The sequence below is a fragment of the Larimichthys crocea genome, chromosome XVIII (genome assembly GCF_000972845.2).
Source record: "Larimichthys crocea isolate SSNF chromosome XVIII, L_crocea_2.0, whole genome shotgun sequence".
Lineage (NCBI taxonomy): Eukaryota > Metazoa > Chordata > Actinopteri > Sciaenidae > Larimichthys > Larimichthys crocea.
The window spans coordinates 19,543,213-19,557,894 of record NC_040028.1 but is presented as its reverse complement, the minus strand read 5'-3'; the positions used below and the strand labels follow the sequence as shown (position 1 = coordinate 19,557,894).

General features: G+C 46.9%; 1 protein-coding gene across 11 annotated transcripts in view; it reads right to left on the bottom strand.

Annotated features, from left to right (window-relative positions):
- Window positions 1-1,047: 1,047 nt before the first annotated feature.
- Window positions 1,048-14,682, bottom strand: part of lmo7a (LIM domain 7a) — a 44,151-nt gene continuing 30,516 nt past the window's right edge. For 5 of the 11 annotated variants that reach the window (XM_027290875.1, XM_019257395.2, XM_027290865.1 and 2 more), the window contains 20 exons: window positions 14,047-14,198; window positions 12,901-13,591; window positions 12,263-12,535; window positions 11,764-11,878; window positions 10,197-10,358; window positions 9,238-9,428; window positions 9,091-9,154; window positions 8,759-8,815; window positions 7,767-7,792; window positions 7,210-7,317; window positions 6,165-6,251; window positions 4,867-5,225; window positions 4,639-4,680; window positions 3,882-3,928; window positions 3,632-3,790; window positions 3,225-3,414; window positions 2,726-3,049; window positions 2,284-2,392; window positions 1,838-1,940; window positions 1,048-1,759 (listed from right to left, as the gene is read on the bottom strand). In XM_027290875.1, the coding sequence (XP_027146676.1) occupies window positions 1,737-1,759; window positions 1,838-1,940; window positions 2,284-2,392; window positions 2,726-3,049; window positions 3,225-3,414; window positions 3,632-3,790; window positions 3,882-3,928; window positions 4,639-4,680; window positions 4,867-5,225; window positions 6,165-6,251; window positions 7,210-7,317; window positions 7,767-7,792; window positions 8,759-8,815; window positions 9,091-9,154; window positions 9,238-9,428; window positions 10,197-10,358; window positions 11,764-11,878; window positions 12,263-12,535; window positions 12,901-13,591; window positions 14,047-14,198 (3,282 nt within the window). In that variant the 3' untranslated portion in view covers window positions 1,048-1,736. The remainder of the gene's footprint in view (window positions 1,760-1,837; window positions 1,941-2,283; window positions 2,393-2,725; window positions 3,050-3,224; window positions 3,415-3,631; window positions 3,791-3,881; window positions 3,929-4,638; window positions 4,681-4,866; window positions 5,226-6,164; window positions 6,252-7,209; window positions 7,318-7,766; window positions 7,793-8,758; window positions 8,816-9,090; window positions 9,155-9,237; window positions 9,429-10,196; window positions 10,359-11,763; window positions 11,879-12,262; window positions 12,536-12,900; window positions 13,592-14,046; window positions 14,199-14,682) is intronic. The other 6 variants (XM_027290872.1, XM_027290874.1, XM_027290870.1 and 3 more) reach the window with 6 other exon arrangements.

Genomic DNA, 14,682 nt, shown 5'->3' with positions numbered 1-14,682 from the left:
GTGAGTCCAAACCACACAAGCTTCTGACTGAGGTGTGGAGATGGAGCATGATTATTGGACTCCTATGTGAGTGATTTTGAGGTGAAAACTCGTCCACGTTGGCCCTGACCGCATCTTAAAAAAAAAAACAGCTTACAGTGAGCTGTTTGACTTTTTTGATGGAGGGTAGAAGAGGCAGTAACTATCTAAGCTCTTCCATCTGTGTTCCATCTTTTTACAGACTCTATTCTTCCGAGCAGCCAAGCATAATATTTCTCTCTAAGCTCCAACACACACACACACACACACACAAGGCCTACGCAAGCCAGTCGATTCTCCACGTCAAACCCGTCCATAAAGCCCCGGTTGTGGCCTTGGCTTTGGGTGAGGGGGGGAAAAAAGATGGGATACTTATCCTGAAAAGGTTTTATATTTCTCAGCCAGCTCGGCGCCATTCAGGCCGTTGCTTGTTTTCTAAGCAATGAGGATTAAAATCACCAAGGGAGCGCCGAGGAAAATCTAAAAAAAGGAATCCAAGAATTTGAGAAGTCTGCCTCCGGGGACTGTTTGTGCTTCACCTCAAGAATACACAGTCGGTCCAGCTCGTTTCCGTATTTTACATGTATGAGAAATGAGGACAGGTTTTTTTTTGTTTGTTTTGTACCTCACATTTTGGGAACAATCAGGAGGGTCCCTGCTCCAGTATGAATATTCAATATATGTTTATGCAGATGTGATTTCATGAAACAGCCAGAATGACGGAATACATTAAGAAAATATCTTATCAAAGTGTAATCAAATGTAATGCATGCGCGCTGGATGAAATATGCATGACAAATTGGCTTTGGAGAACACAGAGCAGGCAGGTCCTCTGAACCTTTTGCACAAAAGCTCATTGAAATTCCTTTCATTATGACTGTGGCGAGGAAACCGAGTGAGAGGGGCAGGCAGGCCGGGAGAGAGAGAGAGAGGAGGATAATGATTCTGATTACAGAGGCAGGAAAAGCCTTGCATCACGTACTGGAATATCATTGGCAAGAAGAAAAACACACACATGAGAGAGAGACATGAGCGTTTAGTTATTTTATTTACAAATGTTACTCTTTGCCATTCAGTGTGATATATTCTTCACAAACCTGCTAATGTGTACAATCCTCATCTATCAGTGAAAACTCCAGAGTGCTATCCAAGCAGACAGTTTCTTTTTTTTTTTGTTTTTGTTTTTTAAATATATCTCGAAAGAGCTCTAATAATCTTAATTACTTCTCCCTGTTACAAACGGAAAAAAAAAAAAGGCACGTAGACATGATATGAAGAGCTTGTCTGACGAAACGTGTTAATACCACACAAGCGGGGAAAAAGAAGCGTGAAGACGCGGACTCTTTAGATTCTCTCTCAGTGGACGTCATTGCAAAGATCTGCCTCGATAATCTTACAGACGATTTAACGTTTCGACTACTTTTAAAACATTTTAAAACTCTGGTGCATGCAGAACCCCTTTGTACAACTGTAATACTTAATGATAGAAGACGCGTTAACGTAGATAACTTCTTTGCAAGCTTACCCACTCAATCACACACGGAAAAGAACAAAAAAACAAAAACACAAATATAATTCTCATCAGCGAGATTTTCTAGAGTCATATATGTCCAAACCAAGAGTCCCAAGCTAGTTGCAATGGCTTCAATGTTCACTTTAATGTTCATGGGTTGTTGTCACAAGTAGTTTCTTCGTCAATCTGCTGGAGCACAGTCACGTCACATGGGGGTTGGCTGGCCAGCTAGAAGAAAACATTGTTACACTCAAAGAAAGTCAGAAAAACAAACACGTCATCGTGCAGGCAAGATCGTGCACTCACTTTTGAATCGCATGTAGCAGGAGTTACAGTAGAGCTGTTTGTGTCGTATTCTGACTTCGGCCCCGGCTTCCGATCCTCCGAGGTCAGACTTGCAGTCGATACACTGAGGAAGTTTAGAGAGACAGAGAGGGAAAGAGTTAAAGAGCAGCTCAACCCGACCAAAGTGTCCAAAGGCGGAGAGAGATGGAGGACAGACAGAAGACCCCTTTGATTGAGTGTGCAGGAAGAGAAAAATGAAAGATGAATGAACAACAGAGATCGTCAGGATGCAGGAGAACAAACTCAAGTTCCAGGAAGGATCAACAACCAGAGTCAGGAAACAAAGTGAGTTAGGCTTGCAGGATCAGGACCCCGAGATGCACCAGGTTAGTAATTAAAGAAAAAGATTTAGTTTTTAGATAGAGCGGCCGATGACGTGCTCCATCGCCGGGAGTCCAAACTCTCACCTTAAAACAGCTCAAATGATAACAGAGTCCGAGGGACTCGATGATCATGGCCGCTCCCTTTCCCAGCGGGGCGTCACAGAACGTACAGATTTTCTTGCCACTCACTGACCTGGATTACAGAACGTACAGCTGTGATTGGAGGGTCGAGCACACACATGACGTAATGTAATGTACACACACACACACACATGTTCAAACTGGTACACAACAGGGTTAATGTTTGCTACGGTAACAAATCCGACCGATATGGATGGACCTGAACATGAACACACTGTGTGATGCACCATGAACACATTATGATACATTTAAAAGTAGAACACATGAATATGACTTTCCCCCTTTACCATCCACCTGGACATTATTATAGACATCCCAGTATACCAGTGAGAGGTTAGACGCAGCTTGCTGGGTGTGTTAAGCGAAGCAGCATTGTTGATTTTACCTGCTCCGCTGCTGAGAGGCGCCCACTTCAGACGTGGGCTCTGAAGGGGTGGGTGACGGAGAAGAATGCGAGGGGGAAGGCGACTGCCTGGACCAAGGGGACGAGGGGGTTCCTGCCCCGCCTCGGAGGGATCCCATGGAGTAGGAGGAAGGCAGAGTGGAAGAAGAACCGGGACGCTGAGGCATCGACCCGCCACCGTAAAAGGACGTGCTGCCAGAGAGGGCAGAGTGAGGCCGGGTGTAGTTTTGAACGTGAGAGTTGCTTCTGGGCGTCCATGACGAGCGCCAGGAGTTGTAGGAGTCCAGGTTGTCGAGGGACTCGCCTCTGCAAAGCCAACCCACGCCACACCCACGTTAGCTGGTTAGTAGAGGCATTTAACAGCAGCTACACCGAAGGTAACTGTTTTTATGTCAGCCAGACTGATACATGTGTTAGTCTGAGCACACAACAGGTGATTAGTACCAAGCACCATAGAGTCAGGACTACTCTCTGCCTTTACCTGCGCATGGGGGGCACATCAGCCTCCTTGGTGTAGGGGGTGGTGGTGGAGCGCTGGCGGATCCAGCTGCTGTCCGTCAGCACCGGAGTCTTCTTCTTCATCTCGTTCAGGATCTGCTGCCGCTCCGCCTCCGCCTGCGACCCCGGCTGCTGACCCTTCCTCTCGAACAACAACCCGCTGCCCGTCACCGCTACCAGAGAGGTGAAGAGACAAAACTAAGAACGATGCTGGGTGGAAATGAAAAGTCAGCGTGAGCTCGGAAATGGAAGAGCGAGTTTGGTTCAATCGATCGATGAGTTAATTGCTTTTGCTGCGTGTGATTTTCTGCATTGCTGGGTGATTGATTTCGATTGGTCGTCTATTGATCAAACAGACAGAGCACAGAGGCGTTCAGGTTCAGAGCACACCTCTCTCTGGCTCTCTGTATCTCATGGCATTGAGGATGTTTCTCCTCTCCATCTCCAGCTCTGACGCCGCCCTCTGACTCTGAGCCTCTTTGTCACACGCGATCTTCAGCTGCTCTTCCAGCAGCCACTGAGCCATGCCCAGCGGCGGCACATGCACACCTACAGCGGAGCACAGCCCACATATATGTGCAACAATGTCACTCAATACACTTCAAGGTAAACCGAAGAGGCATAAATCAAGAAAACTAACCTTTCGGCTGAGGTTCATCAAGCTGAGGAGACGATTTAGACTTCGTCCTGTCAAATAGAAGAAAATAAAAGAATAGGTTATAACAGGAAACAGCTGATTGCAGACCAATCACAGGCTATTACCTCAGCTGGAGTCCTAACCCACTTACTGACCAATTTCATGACCGTCAACATAAAACAGACATTGTTTGGATGGTTCAGTTCAAACAGAGCCAGCGAGACACGATGCAGCGAATGCATGGACACGTGAGCGCTACAGAAAGACAGATTATGTATGTGCTGCACCGTTAGCAGGTGTGTATGTTTTCAGGTTACAGTAGCTGCTGTTGGAGTTTGGAGTGATTACAACGTCTGAGAGGTGTTTGCTTCTTTTTTTTTGGCAGTTTCAGTACAGCGCGGAACAAATTGTGTTGCCAAGACGCATCCCGACTCCGAGAAGTTTATGAAGAACTCAGAGAAGGTGGACGTAAAAACACGGAGAGCTCGACATTTATCCGCTCCACATGTAGATATAAAAGGCTAATTCTAAGATAATAAAACAATAACAACTCATATTTTTAAGGTTATACATCACTGAAAACATAGTTAGACATGTTTATATTCCATTTATTATTAATTAGTGGAGCTCATTACTCTGAAATAAACTGTAATCACTGTAAAGCATCAAAATAGGGGATGAAGCGAACATTCATTTCAAAGAGAAGTATGTAAGAAGAGGTTTTATTCGTGGCACTAGCACAGACCGCTCCTGTACTAACCTGTCTGCATGCGACAGTGGTGCCTGGACATGGGACACCGCCCTTTGTTGAGGGGTGGTGTGTGGAGACAGATGTGGTGAGGGTGACACACAGAGGTGGAGGACAAAGCACATGCAAACATATTAGTCGCACTTGTTAATGCACAGATAATGAAGCAGGTGTTGTTATCGACATGGTGCACACATGACGGAGGCGTGTTAGTGAAGGAGGTGCAGCGTCTCTACTGACCGCTGCTGCTGCTGCTCGAAGGCTCTCTCCCGCTCTCTGCGCTGCTGCTCGAAGGCCTCCTGCCGCCTCCTCTCCTCCTCCCTCTCCTCCTCTCTCCTCCTCTGCCATCTCAGCTCTTCCTCCTGCCTCTTCTTCCTCTCCTCCTCCTCCTGCCTCTCTTTCCTCTGCCTCTCCTCCTGGAGACGCTGCAGCTCCCGCTCCTCCTCTTCCCTCTTCCTCCTCTCCTCCGCCTGCCTGAGGCGCTCCTGCTCCTCCTTCCTCTTTCTCTCTTCCTCTTCCCACGGAGGAGGAGTGGCGGGCTGGTTGACGGGAGAGAGGGGCGAGCGTGGGCTAACGCTGTGGCTGTTCAGACGCGCCGGCTGGACGGAAGGACGGAAAACAGGAAGTATTTAACATCTGACGGCCTGATCTTCTATTAAACAGGAAGTGCAACAACAGTGGAGAAACTCATGTCATCCCGTCGTGTCAGATGTTTTGAAATTTCGGGAGTTTTTGTTGCTAAACTACGAGCTGGAAAGACCACACACCTCTCCTGTCCACGTGACCGCACATTTCAAGTAACTGCTGCGAGTAATTCGAGTAATTTCAGCTCTTTGGGTACATTTAGATCAGGGGGGCCCCAACCAGGGGTCCATGACCCCTAGGGGGTCCGCAAAGGTACTGCAGGGGGTCCAATTTTCACCAAAATAATTTGTGAGAATTAAAAAAATGAAGAAAAAGCAAGCATTAATATGCAATAATAGGCTACGTTTAGAAATTATTGCAATGATGCAGACGAACATAACGTGACGTATCGGGTAAATGGACTGTACTTGTACACGGCACCTTTCTAGTCTTCTGACATCAGTTTTAGGAGCTGACCATTCACTTGGTGTACAGCAGTTTGGGGTTCAGTGTCTTGCCAAGGACACCCCGGACACATGCAGGCTGGGGGAGCCGGGGATCGAACCACCGATCATCTGATTTAAGTGGACGCCCCGTTTGTTCTTTGTTGTGAAATTAACGTGAATCAATAACGTTACTAAATAACGGGAGCTACGAGTTCGATATTCCACCTCTGCAGAGGCCTTAATCATATTATATCAATGAGGTACCTGACACACCTGGCAATAGAAAATATAAGCCTCATCAACAACAGGAATAATTATGCATAAACTTTTTATCGACATAAACACATACAGGCTAATAATGCAGCATATAAGTAGGTGAATAAAGTAAATATAAAAGTTATTATTGGCCATTATTAGCGCCACATTTTCTCTGGTATTAAGTCATAAATTATGCAGATTGAAAGTCACCTCTTGTTGTTCGGAGCTCGTGGTGATCTCCTGCTGAGCCTTCAGCCACTCCTCGTGCAGTTTCTCCTGGTCGCGCTTGTATTTCTCCTGCAGGGAGAGAGGTCAAAGGTCATCTATGGTGACGGTGGAAGACGGTGACCTGGACTACACAGTCCAGGTGGAACAATAAGGAATAAAAGACGACATGGATATCATTTTCAGATGATTCCAAGCTCCCCGACGTGTCATCTAACCATCCTGATGGTTGATAAACCTCGAGACGCTCGCCCAGGGCGGGAAGTCTCTCTGGGACATCATAAAATCAGGCCGTGTATCCAGCAGGGACTAACACTGGAGGAGTAACAAGCCTTCTCGGCTACATCAGCACTCTGCTTGGACACCTTTGATCTCCATCCAGAAATAGACCCTCAGAAAAATGTTTTGACAGGGTTCCTACGACATTTAAGTTGAGTACATGACAGGCGCTTTCCTTTGAGCTGTCGGAGCGCTCTGTAAAGTTTTTCTGTTTGCCGCCTATTAGGAGTGTTGTCTGCACCGACTGCGAGGACTTCCCAGCCTGCCTGTTATTTCCTCGCTCCGTGCCTCTGCAGCTCTTTGTCAGATGGGATTTCCAGACGGGTATTTTAGATCAAATGGATTGTGAGGTTGCTTCATTTGGTGTTTTCAGCTTTATTATTTGTAGCGTACAGTCAGACCTAGTTAAGAATAATGCAGGCTTATATAACAGTTTCCCTCGTGGAGGTTGGGTTATTCGGGGTTTTTGAGACTGATTCAGAGGCGTCGACTCAACTTCATGGTCATCTCAGTGGCTGTTGTGTAATGTGTCATGCTGAGAGGTGTTAACATTGTCTTTGTCAATCAGAAGAACTTGATTGCACACTTTTTAATTAAATTTGACCGTCTATTTCTGACTTTAAGAGCATTAAATAGTAAACTAACAGAGAAACAGCATCACAAACTAGAGAACCAGCACTCTCTGAACACTGCAACCTTTGCAAAGGAAGACTTTTTTTTGTTATAGCTACGCGAGTGTGTCTTTATGTACCTGAAGGATGCGCTCCTGCTCCTTCTGCCACTTCTCTTGCCTCCTGCGCTCCTCCTCTGGGTCCCAAGACCAGCGGCTGGAGGACGGAGTGATTGCAGGAACAGGAATCTGCAGACGGAGGAGACAGACGTGCTGACAGCGGGCTCCACCTGCTCCTACTTATTGTTATAAATACTGCAGATACGCCTCTGTGCATGTAGGCTGACTTTGGGGCAAGAGGCAGGGAACAACCTGGACAAGTCGCCGGTTCACCACATAGAGTCAAACAATCATTCACACCTACGGACAGTTTAGAGCCACCAATCAACCTGTTACATGTCTTTGGATTGTGGGAGAGTACCCGGAGTACCCGGACAGAACCCACAGACACGGGAAGAGGTCCGAATACAGGAACCTCCCTGCTTTGTGGTGACAGCGCTAACCACTGGACCACCGCAACGAGGATTTCACTTCTCCATTTTCAAAGAGATCATAATGAAACCTCCTTGAAGTCACAGTTGAATAAATGGGTGACTAAAAGGTTTGAGAGATAAAAATGCACTGATAACACTACTCACATCTGGCATTGCAGACTCGGATCCTCCTTTAAAAGAAAGAAAATCATCCAGTCATTACTCGTGGCATGCACAGGCCGACCTCGAGGCCATAATCCACCGCAACAAGTTGACAGGCTTGTTAAAGTTTCAGCTTAAGTCAAGTACAAATCCACGACGATTATTCATGTTTTCAACGAGGGGCTGAGGTCAGATTTCACCCACGAGCACTTATTGATTCTCTCAATCCGAGATCACCCACTCTGTTTGTCACATTTACATCGGATGCCAGCTCTGAATCGGAAAATCAATAAACTGATTGTGTGGAAAAGATCCGACAAACTGAGAAAGAAAAACACACATTTCAGCAGCAGCATGCAAGAAGATGCACACACACACACACACACACAAGTTCGATAACTGCATGCTGAAAGAGCAACAGGAGTGCTTTTAACTTCATGCACAGCAAACTGTGTTAAACCTCAACACCATCAACAAAATCAAATACCACAAACACATCTTGTGTATTTGTGGTTGGTACGCTGGTGTAGTGTCTGACATGCTGTCCACCCACTGGAGATGAAGAACAACAAGTTTTTATCTTAAAAATAATAAAACCAAACAACGTTTAGACGTTAAATTCGCCCCCAAATGACGATAAACTCCGCTGGGTTTGGAAAGCATGTCAGCGTGTACCAAGCAAAGGTGAGGAGGTCACTGCACACTCAACCCTGTTTACCACAGAGGTAGACCAGAGCACTGACACCGGACCCTGAGCCACCTGAAGGAGGGAAAGGGGCAACAACAACAACAGCACAAGGATTAAAGCTCCGGCACCAGACAAAGACTGTAATCAATTGATACTCATCAATTGAACACAAGGCTGCAGACATGCAGAGGTCTGTTGGAAATCTGGAGGAATTCAGTGAGACGAAAAAAGCAGAGACCCAGCCACCAGATCACACAGACGTCATTCTCATGTTTTAAGAGGCGGTCAGCACTTTTTCTGTGTTTACCTTGTTCAAAAAACTCTGACCTCCGTTTTAAGTTTTTCAAAGATATGGGCTCTGACTCTACATGAGAGATGGGAGACAGGATACAGTGAGGCATGGTTTCCTCAGGGGATAGATCACCTTATATTATTCATACATGAATTACAGTTTCACAGTTTCAGAGAGAGTATGGATTTTATTACATAACACAGAGTAAATGTCAGCGATGTTATCAATATTCCAGTATTTGCAAAGATGTAAAGTCAACGAAACAACACCCGTACTGGCGTGCTTTTGTATTCAGTCGTCAGGATCAATTTCACAACCTTTCCGAGTGTGTGCGCTCTGCTCTTTACCTTTGTTCCTCATGGTCACCGTCTCCTCGCCGAAACCTCCGTTGACTCCATTTGAAGCCGCATCCTGCGGAGGAGACACGGCGTTAAAGAGCAGGAATATAAAAAAACTCGAACCTGAGTCGACCTGAGTGATTCTGGGTCACTTACGACGGCTGGTTGCGCTGGGGCCTCTTTGGTGGGTGGCAGCTGGATTTCCCTGGACATGCGTGAGGTGAAGTCCAGGCTGGGTTTGACAGCGTTTGCGTCAGGCGAACCTAGAAGTGCCGGATGATCCGTACTGGTCAGATTGATGGTCTTATGGCTTTTAAATGGCAGGGAAGGTGGATGTCTGTCCCAGTCTGCATCCAGACGACGCAATGGCAAAAACAAATAGTGTGTTTGGACATAAAACCACACGTGTGTGTGTAGCTCTGTATGTGTGAAACATTCGACAAAGAATTGTCTATTTAGATGAAGCCCACTATAAAGCAGGGGACGAGGTTGCTGTTATGGTGTTATTATAGAGAGCAGCAGGGGGTGACAGAGAAACCACCTTCCCCAGCCATGCAGCCCAGTAAAAGCATTTCATAAACCCACACAGTGTTTCTAACAGGCTCACAACCACTAAACTATTCCAACAAGTACGGTGTGTTAGTTCAAAGCGAGCTGCTCCGGTGCGGTTTATTACTTTTGTAAGGTGACACTGACGTAGCTTGAATAAGTAAGCCTGTTATACCAACACTGTGAAAACAGCACACTCAGAACACCGTAGACTTTTAGTCCTCCACAAGAAAAACACCGCACGGATACAGAGAGGAATGCTGATGAGACAGAAACAAGAACAAAACAACCAGGAGGAATAAAAAGTGGAAAGAAATAGGACACTCAGAGGAAGAAACAAAAAAAAACCCACGGCTGAGGTCAACAGTCCTCGCTCGTCAGACGGGAAAGTAAAAGTTACAGGTCCTTCACGAGCTGTCATGAGATCATTCATGGCTGATTTCACAACAGTTTACGGACCAATTTAAAGTGTCACAACTGTTTAGAGACACAAGCGGCATGAGCAGGACTGTCAGTCCAGAAACCCTCAAACACACAAACACACACACACTGTTCAGACGACTCACTGTTCTTGCCATGACGGCGTATATCCATAACCAGACTGCCCTCCTGCAGAGCCTCCTCCATGCAGGACTTCCAGTCTGTGTAGCTCATTTCTGCCACCTTGTGCCTGTTCACCGACAGCACCTCGTCTCCGGCCCGGAGCTGGCACATCTCGGCCTGGCTGCCTGCGACGAGAGGCGGACGAACGCACGGTCATTAGCAGGCAAAGAAAGCAGCCTGCTCTCCCTCAAGTTTTCTTGAACTCATTAGAGCTGTTATTCTCACATTAAGCAGTGCATGTTTATTTAGAGATCATAACAATATGAGGGTTCATAACGCAGCACTGACTTCAGCCTTTATATTTTAATAATTTAACACTGTAGCAGCAGCTACAGATGAGAATCTCTGGAGGTTTTACTGCCGTGAAAGCATCAAAACAACCAAAATACTTTTACTTACATGTTACCTGGTTATAAAAACAGTCCAATTAATAATATTTAAGATGGAATACATATATAAAATAATATTTTATTAAAGGTTCAGTGTGTAACTTGTAGGTTGACCTGATATTTTTCACTAATAATCACCTTAAGAATGAATCGTTATTGTTTTATTATCTTAGAATCAGCCTCTTTTTGAAATGGAAATGGATCTGTAGCTTTAATTATGTGGTATTAAAAGTTTTGCAGTTATGTCTCTTTGCATGATGTGGCTGCTGATTCACGCTCTGCTGCTCTGTAACTGCTCTGCATGTCTGCTAATGCTCAAAGGTGGATGTGGTCATCGTCGTGTGTTTTGCTTTGCGTGACCTCTGCCGCACCGTCTTCTGCTGTAAGCTGATTTTATCGTCTTATGTTCGTCTTTCTGCACTGAGGTGATTTACGGCGGCACTTGACCAGGACTCGGAGAGAGGGAGAGGGTTCAGGCGGGGACAGGAGGAGAGGCGTCGGGGAAGGGAGGGATCGGGAGGAAGCCGGAGAGTCGCGAGTGGGAGGTCATTCATTCATTTTTCACATCTAACTCGGTGAATTAAAGATTTATTTCAGCCACACCAGAGATGCTGATTGTTGGAACAGTGGAGAGCTTTATATTGTTCCTTGGAGTTTGAATGAAGGGTGTTTAACGACGAGTTAACGAGGAAATTAATCCAGTCGATATGGAAAATAGGCGATTTCCTTTCTTGACATTTTGTGCTGGTAAAACATCAAATCTGTCATTTGAGCTTGAGTTGGAGTTCATGCGTCGATGTGTGACGTGTCGCGAGCATTAAACTAAATCACGAGATACTGACTGTGAAGGTGGGAAGACTCTGAGCAGAAAGAGGCTCAGGCCCAGCAGATCTGACCCAGTTAGACGCTGCCCTACATAGGGTCTGGCATCGCCACTGCAATGGTGTCGGAACCCTGCTGACAGCTAACCAGCAGTAACTGGCTGCAAAATATAACACAGCCTGAGCGCTGGTTTCCAATATCACCTCTGTAATAGGTGGGTTTAAGCGCTGGGAATGAAGGTCGGCTGAGCAGCACACATGATACTGGAAGGTGAATAAAGCTCTGCGGTTTGTTTGAAGGTGTTTCCGCCTGTTGTTACCTGGCTGGATGGACGTGACACGTGCTCCTGTCGAGTCCCAGGCCGCCTGGAAGCCAAAGTCTTTGCTGCTGTTGGGCTTCTGGTTCAGGCTGACCCGCATCTCACAGTAGCTCTCCTGGAAACAGAACACCAACACAGGTGAGTAGAGAGGAACAACAACTATTCACATGCACAAGAACAACAACGAATGCAGAAACGTGGTCTTGACTTTCCATTACTCTGGAGATCACCCTGTCTGTGTGTGTGTGTGTGTGTATTAATCATTCATGGCTTTTGGTTGAATGCCAGCCTGTTGCTATTCTTTAATTTCTGCACTCTTGGAAATGAGCGACATTTACATAAGAAAAGAGGTTGGAGCAAAAATTAGATTTAGTGACGCACGTGGGTTCACTAATTATTTACAGCAGAGCTAAAAATACACGCGGTGACTGTTGACATTGTTCACGTTAAATAAAAAGCGTGTCCGATCTGCTGCGTCAACAGCAGGAAACTCGAGTACCTGGCTGCTTTCTTTGGCTGGAGGACCGAGCGGAGCTTCGCTCTTGACCGGAGGAGGCACAGGTGAGACGCTCTGAGTCGTAGAGCTGACGGTCTCACTTTTTTCCTCCTTCGCCTCCTCCTCCTCCTCCTCGTCCTCGCTGCTGTGGGTCGAGCTGGACTGAGCCTCGGCCTCATCCTCCGAGGTCATGAACTGATGATAGCGGGTCGGCACCGACGACTTCTTAGAGACAGCTGCGACGTCGCCGTTGACGCGCTTGTGAGAGTCGTCCAGCTGTCAGAGAACACAGTGACATTAGAACAACTAATAAAATAATTTATAACAGAGTTAAATGTGTTTCAACTCTTCTCCACCTGATCTGGTTAAACATCACGTACTGTCTTTTTACCGTAGCAGTAATGAATGTGAGGGAGGTAGTCGAGTAAGCATTATAAAAACACGAGCTGCATCCATTATTCACGCAGTAATCAGATCGGACTCTTGGGTAATACTGATGTGGCTCAAAACAAATAACGGCGTACCCGACTAACAAGGCAAAGATTCCTCACTACCGAACAAACACTGTCTCCTCCTGCCCTCTAGATGTCCTCCAGGCCCCCCGTCTGCACTGCTGGTTTGCAGATTTATGTAGTACTCACTGTAAAGGCTCGGGGAAGCGAGGTGAGGCGGGACGTCTGAGTCCCGAAGGGCCTTGGCGTGACAACTGAGGTTAGACGTGCGCTATCCGATCTCTGGTAGCTCCTGGGGAGGGAGGCGGAAACTCGAGACACCCCGGGAGGTTTGGGTTCCATTGAGCCGAGCTGTGGTTGTTGTTTGTACAGAGAACCAGAAGAAGGGGCCTCCACCTCGGCCTGGGTGACCGACAATGGGCGCCTTGGCTCGGGCGCTTTCTGCACGGCGGAGCTGGAGGAGGAGACAATAGTTGTGGTCTTCTCTGTCTCGACTGCGGTGGTGTGTTCTGAGACCGGACAGCTCTGTAAAGGTGCAGCTTCTGGAGACTGGGATCTGTGGGAAAAGCTGCGGCTGCTGGCGGTGGGAGCGACGGCGGTCGTGGCGTCGCTGCCCGCAGGACGTTCCACAGTGTCGACTTCCAGTGAGGTGGGAGGGGAAGCGGCCCTGCCGATAGCCGGGGAGGCGGCAGGGGGTTCGACCTCTTTCGGAGAAGGCTCGGGGGGTTCGGAGGAGTAGTAAGGAGTGTCAATAGTGTAGCTCCTGGGAGGAAGGGTTCGGGTACGAGGGGTTATGACAGGTTTCTCAAACACGTCCTCGTCGTCCAGGTAAGAGAGAGATTTGAGACGACCGCCGATGCTGTTTGTTCCTTTATTTTCTCTGTTGGACCAGACAGAGGAGGAGAAGGAGGAGGAGGAGGAGGAGGAGGAGAAGGAGGAGGAGGGGTAAGTCAGAAAAAAAGTTGAGAGTGATGGGTAAAATTAAAGACGAGCAATTTAGGGGAGATGAAAGGAGACAAAGAGGAGGACAGGTTGAAAAGAGGAGGGTGAGCGAGGGGAGGGGGCAGGTTGTAAAGCCATGATTAGATTACACTTTCACACTGACTGAAGGCACAATTACAGAGAGTCTCCTCATTCACGCCTGCACAAATGATCCTGAAGCCTCGCCGCAAAACTCCTCATACAAACCTCTTTTATTACCTCAGCAAAGGATCCTCCTCCGAGGGATAAAAAAAAGGAGCGACAGAGGAACAAGTTCAGCTGCTTGGTCAGTTTTACAGCATAAAATGATTTATAATCCTTGCACCTGATCAGGTGTGTTTCCTCCCGCCTTACCTCTCTTCTTGCATCTCCTTGAAGGTCTTAGACCTTCTGTTGCTGCTGCTGCTGCTGCTGTACGTGATCTGCTCTATCTTCTCCCTCTCCTCTTTCTTCTTCACGATGTCAGAGTTGACACTCTTGCGCCGGCTCTTCCATTTACTCAGGTCCTGCAGCAAAAGTAAAACCGGTGCATCATTTTTTTCGTTACTTCATCTAAAATAACACGAAAAGAAGCAGACGTGGTCGTGCTGTATGGCTAACTGTAGAGCTGACAGAGCGGGTGAAGTTGAGAAGGAGAGACAAAAAGAAAAAGGGTTACATTTGAAGGTGTTCTATTTGCGTGCTTCTAAGCTCCTCCCGGCTCACCTCCCCTGTGTATCAGGGACTGTGTGACCTAAATGCTGCTTTAAGACTCCATTATTTTGCCATGACACCAATCAGACTGCTGACAGACACACCGCTGTCCACAGTCATATTACACTGCATGCGTAACTTTTTATTAACTCTAATATACAAGAATGGATCGCTGGTGTTTAAAACTGGAGCACGGCGGACGAGCTTTACCAGGAATAACTTGCAAGTTTTTATGTGAATTACTCCTCCGTGTCTTACATCAGCTGTCTGCCTTACGTCATAACACCATTCCACATT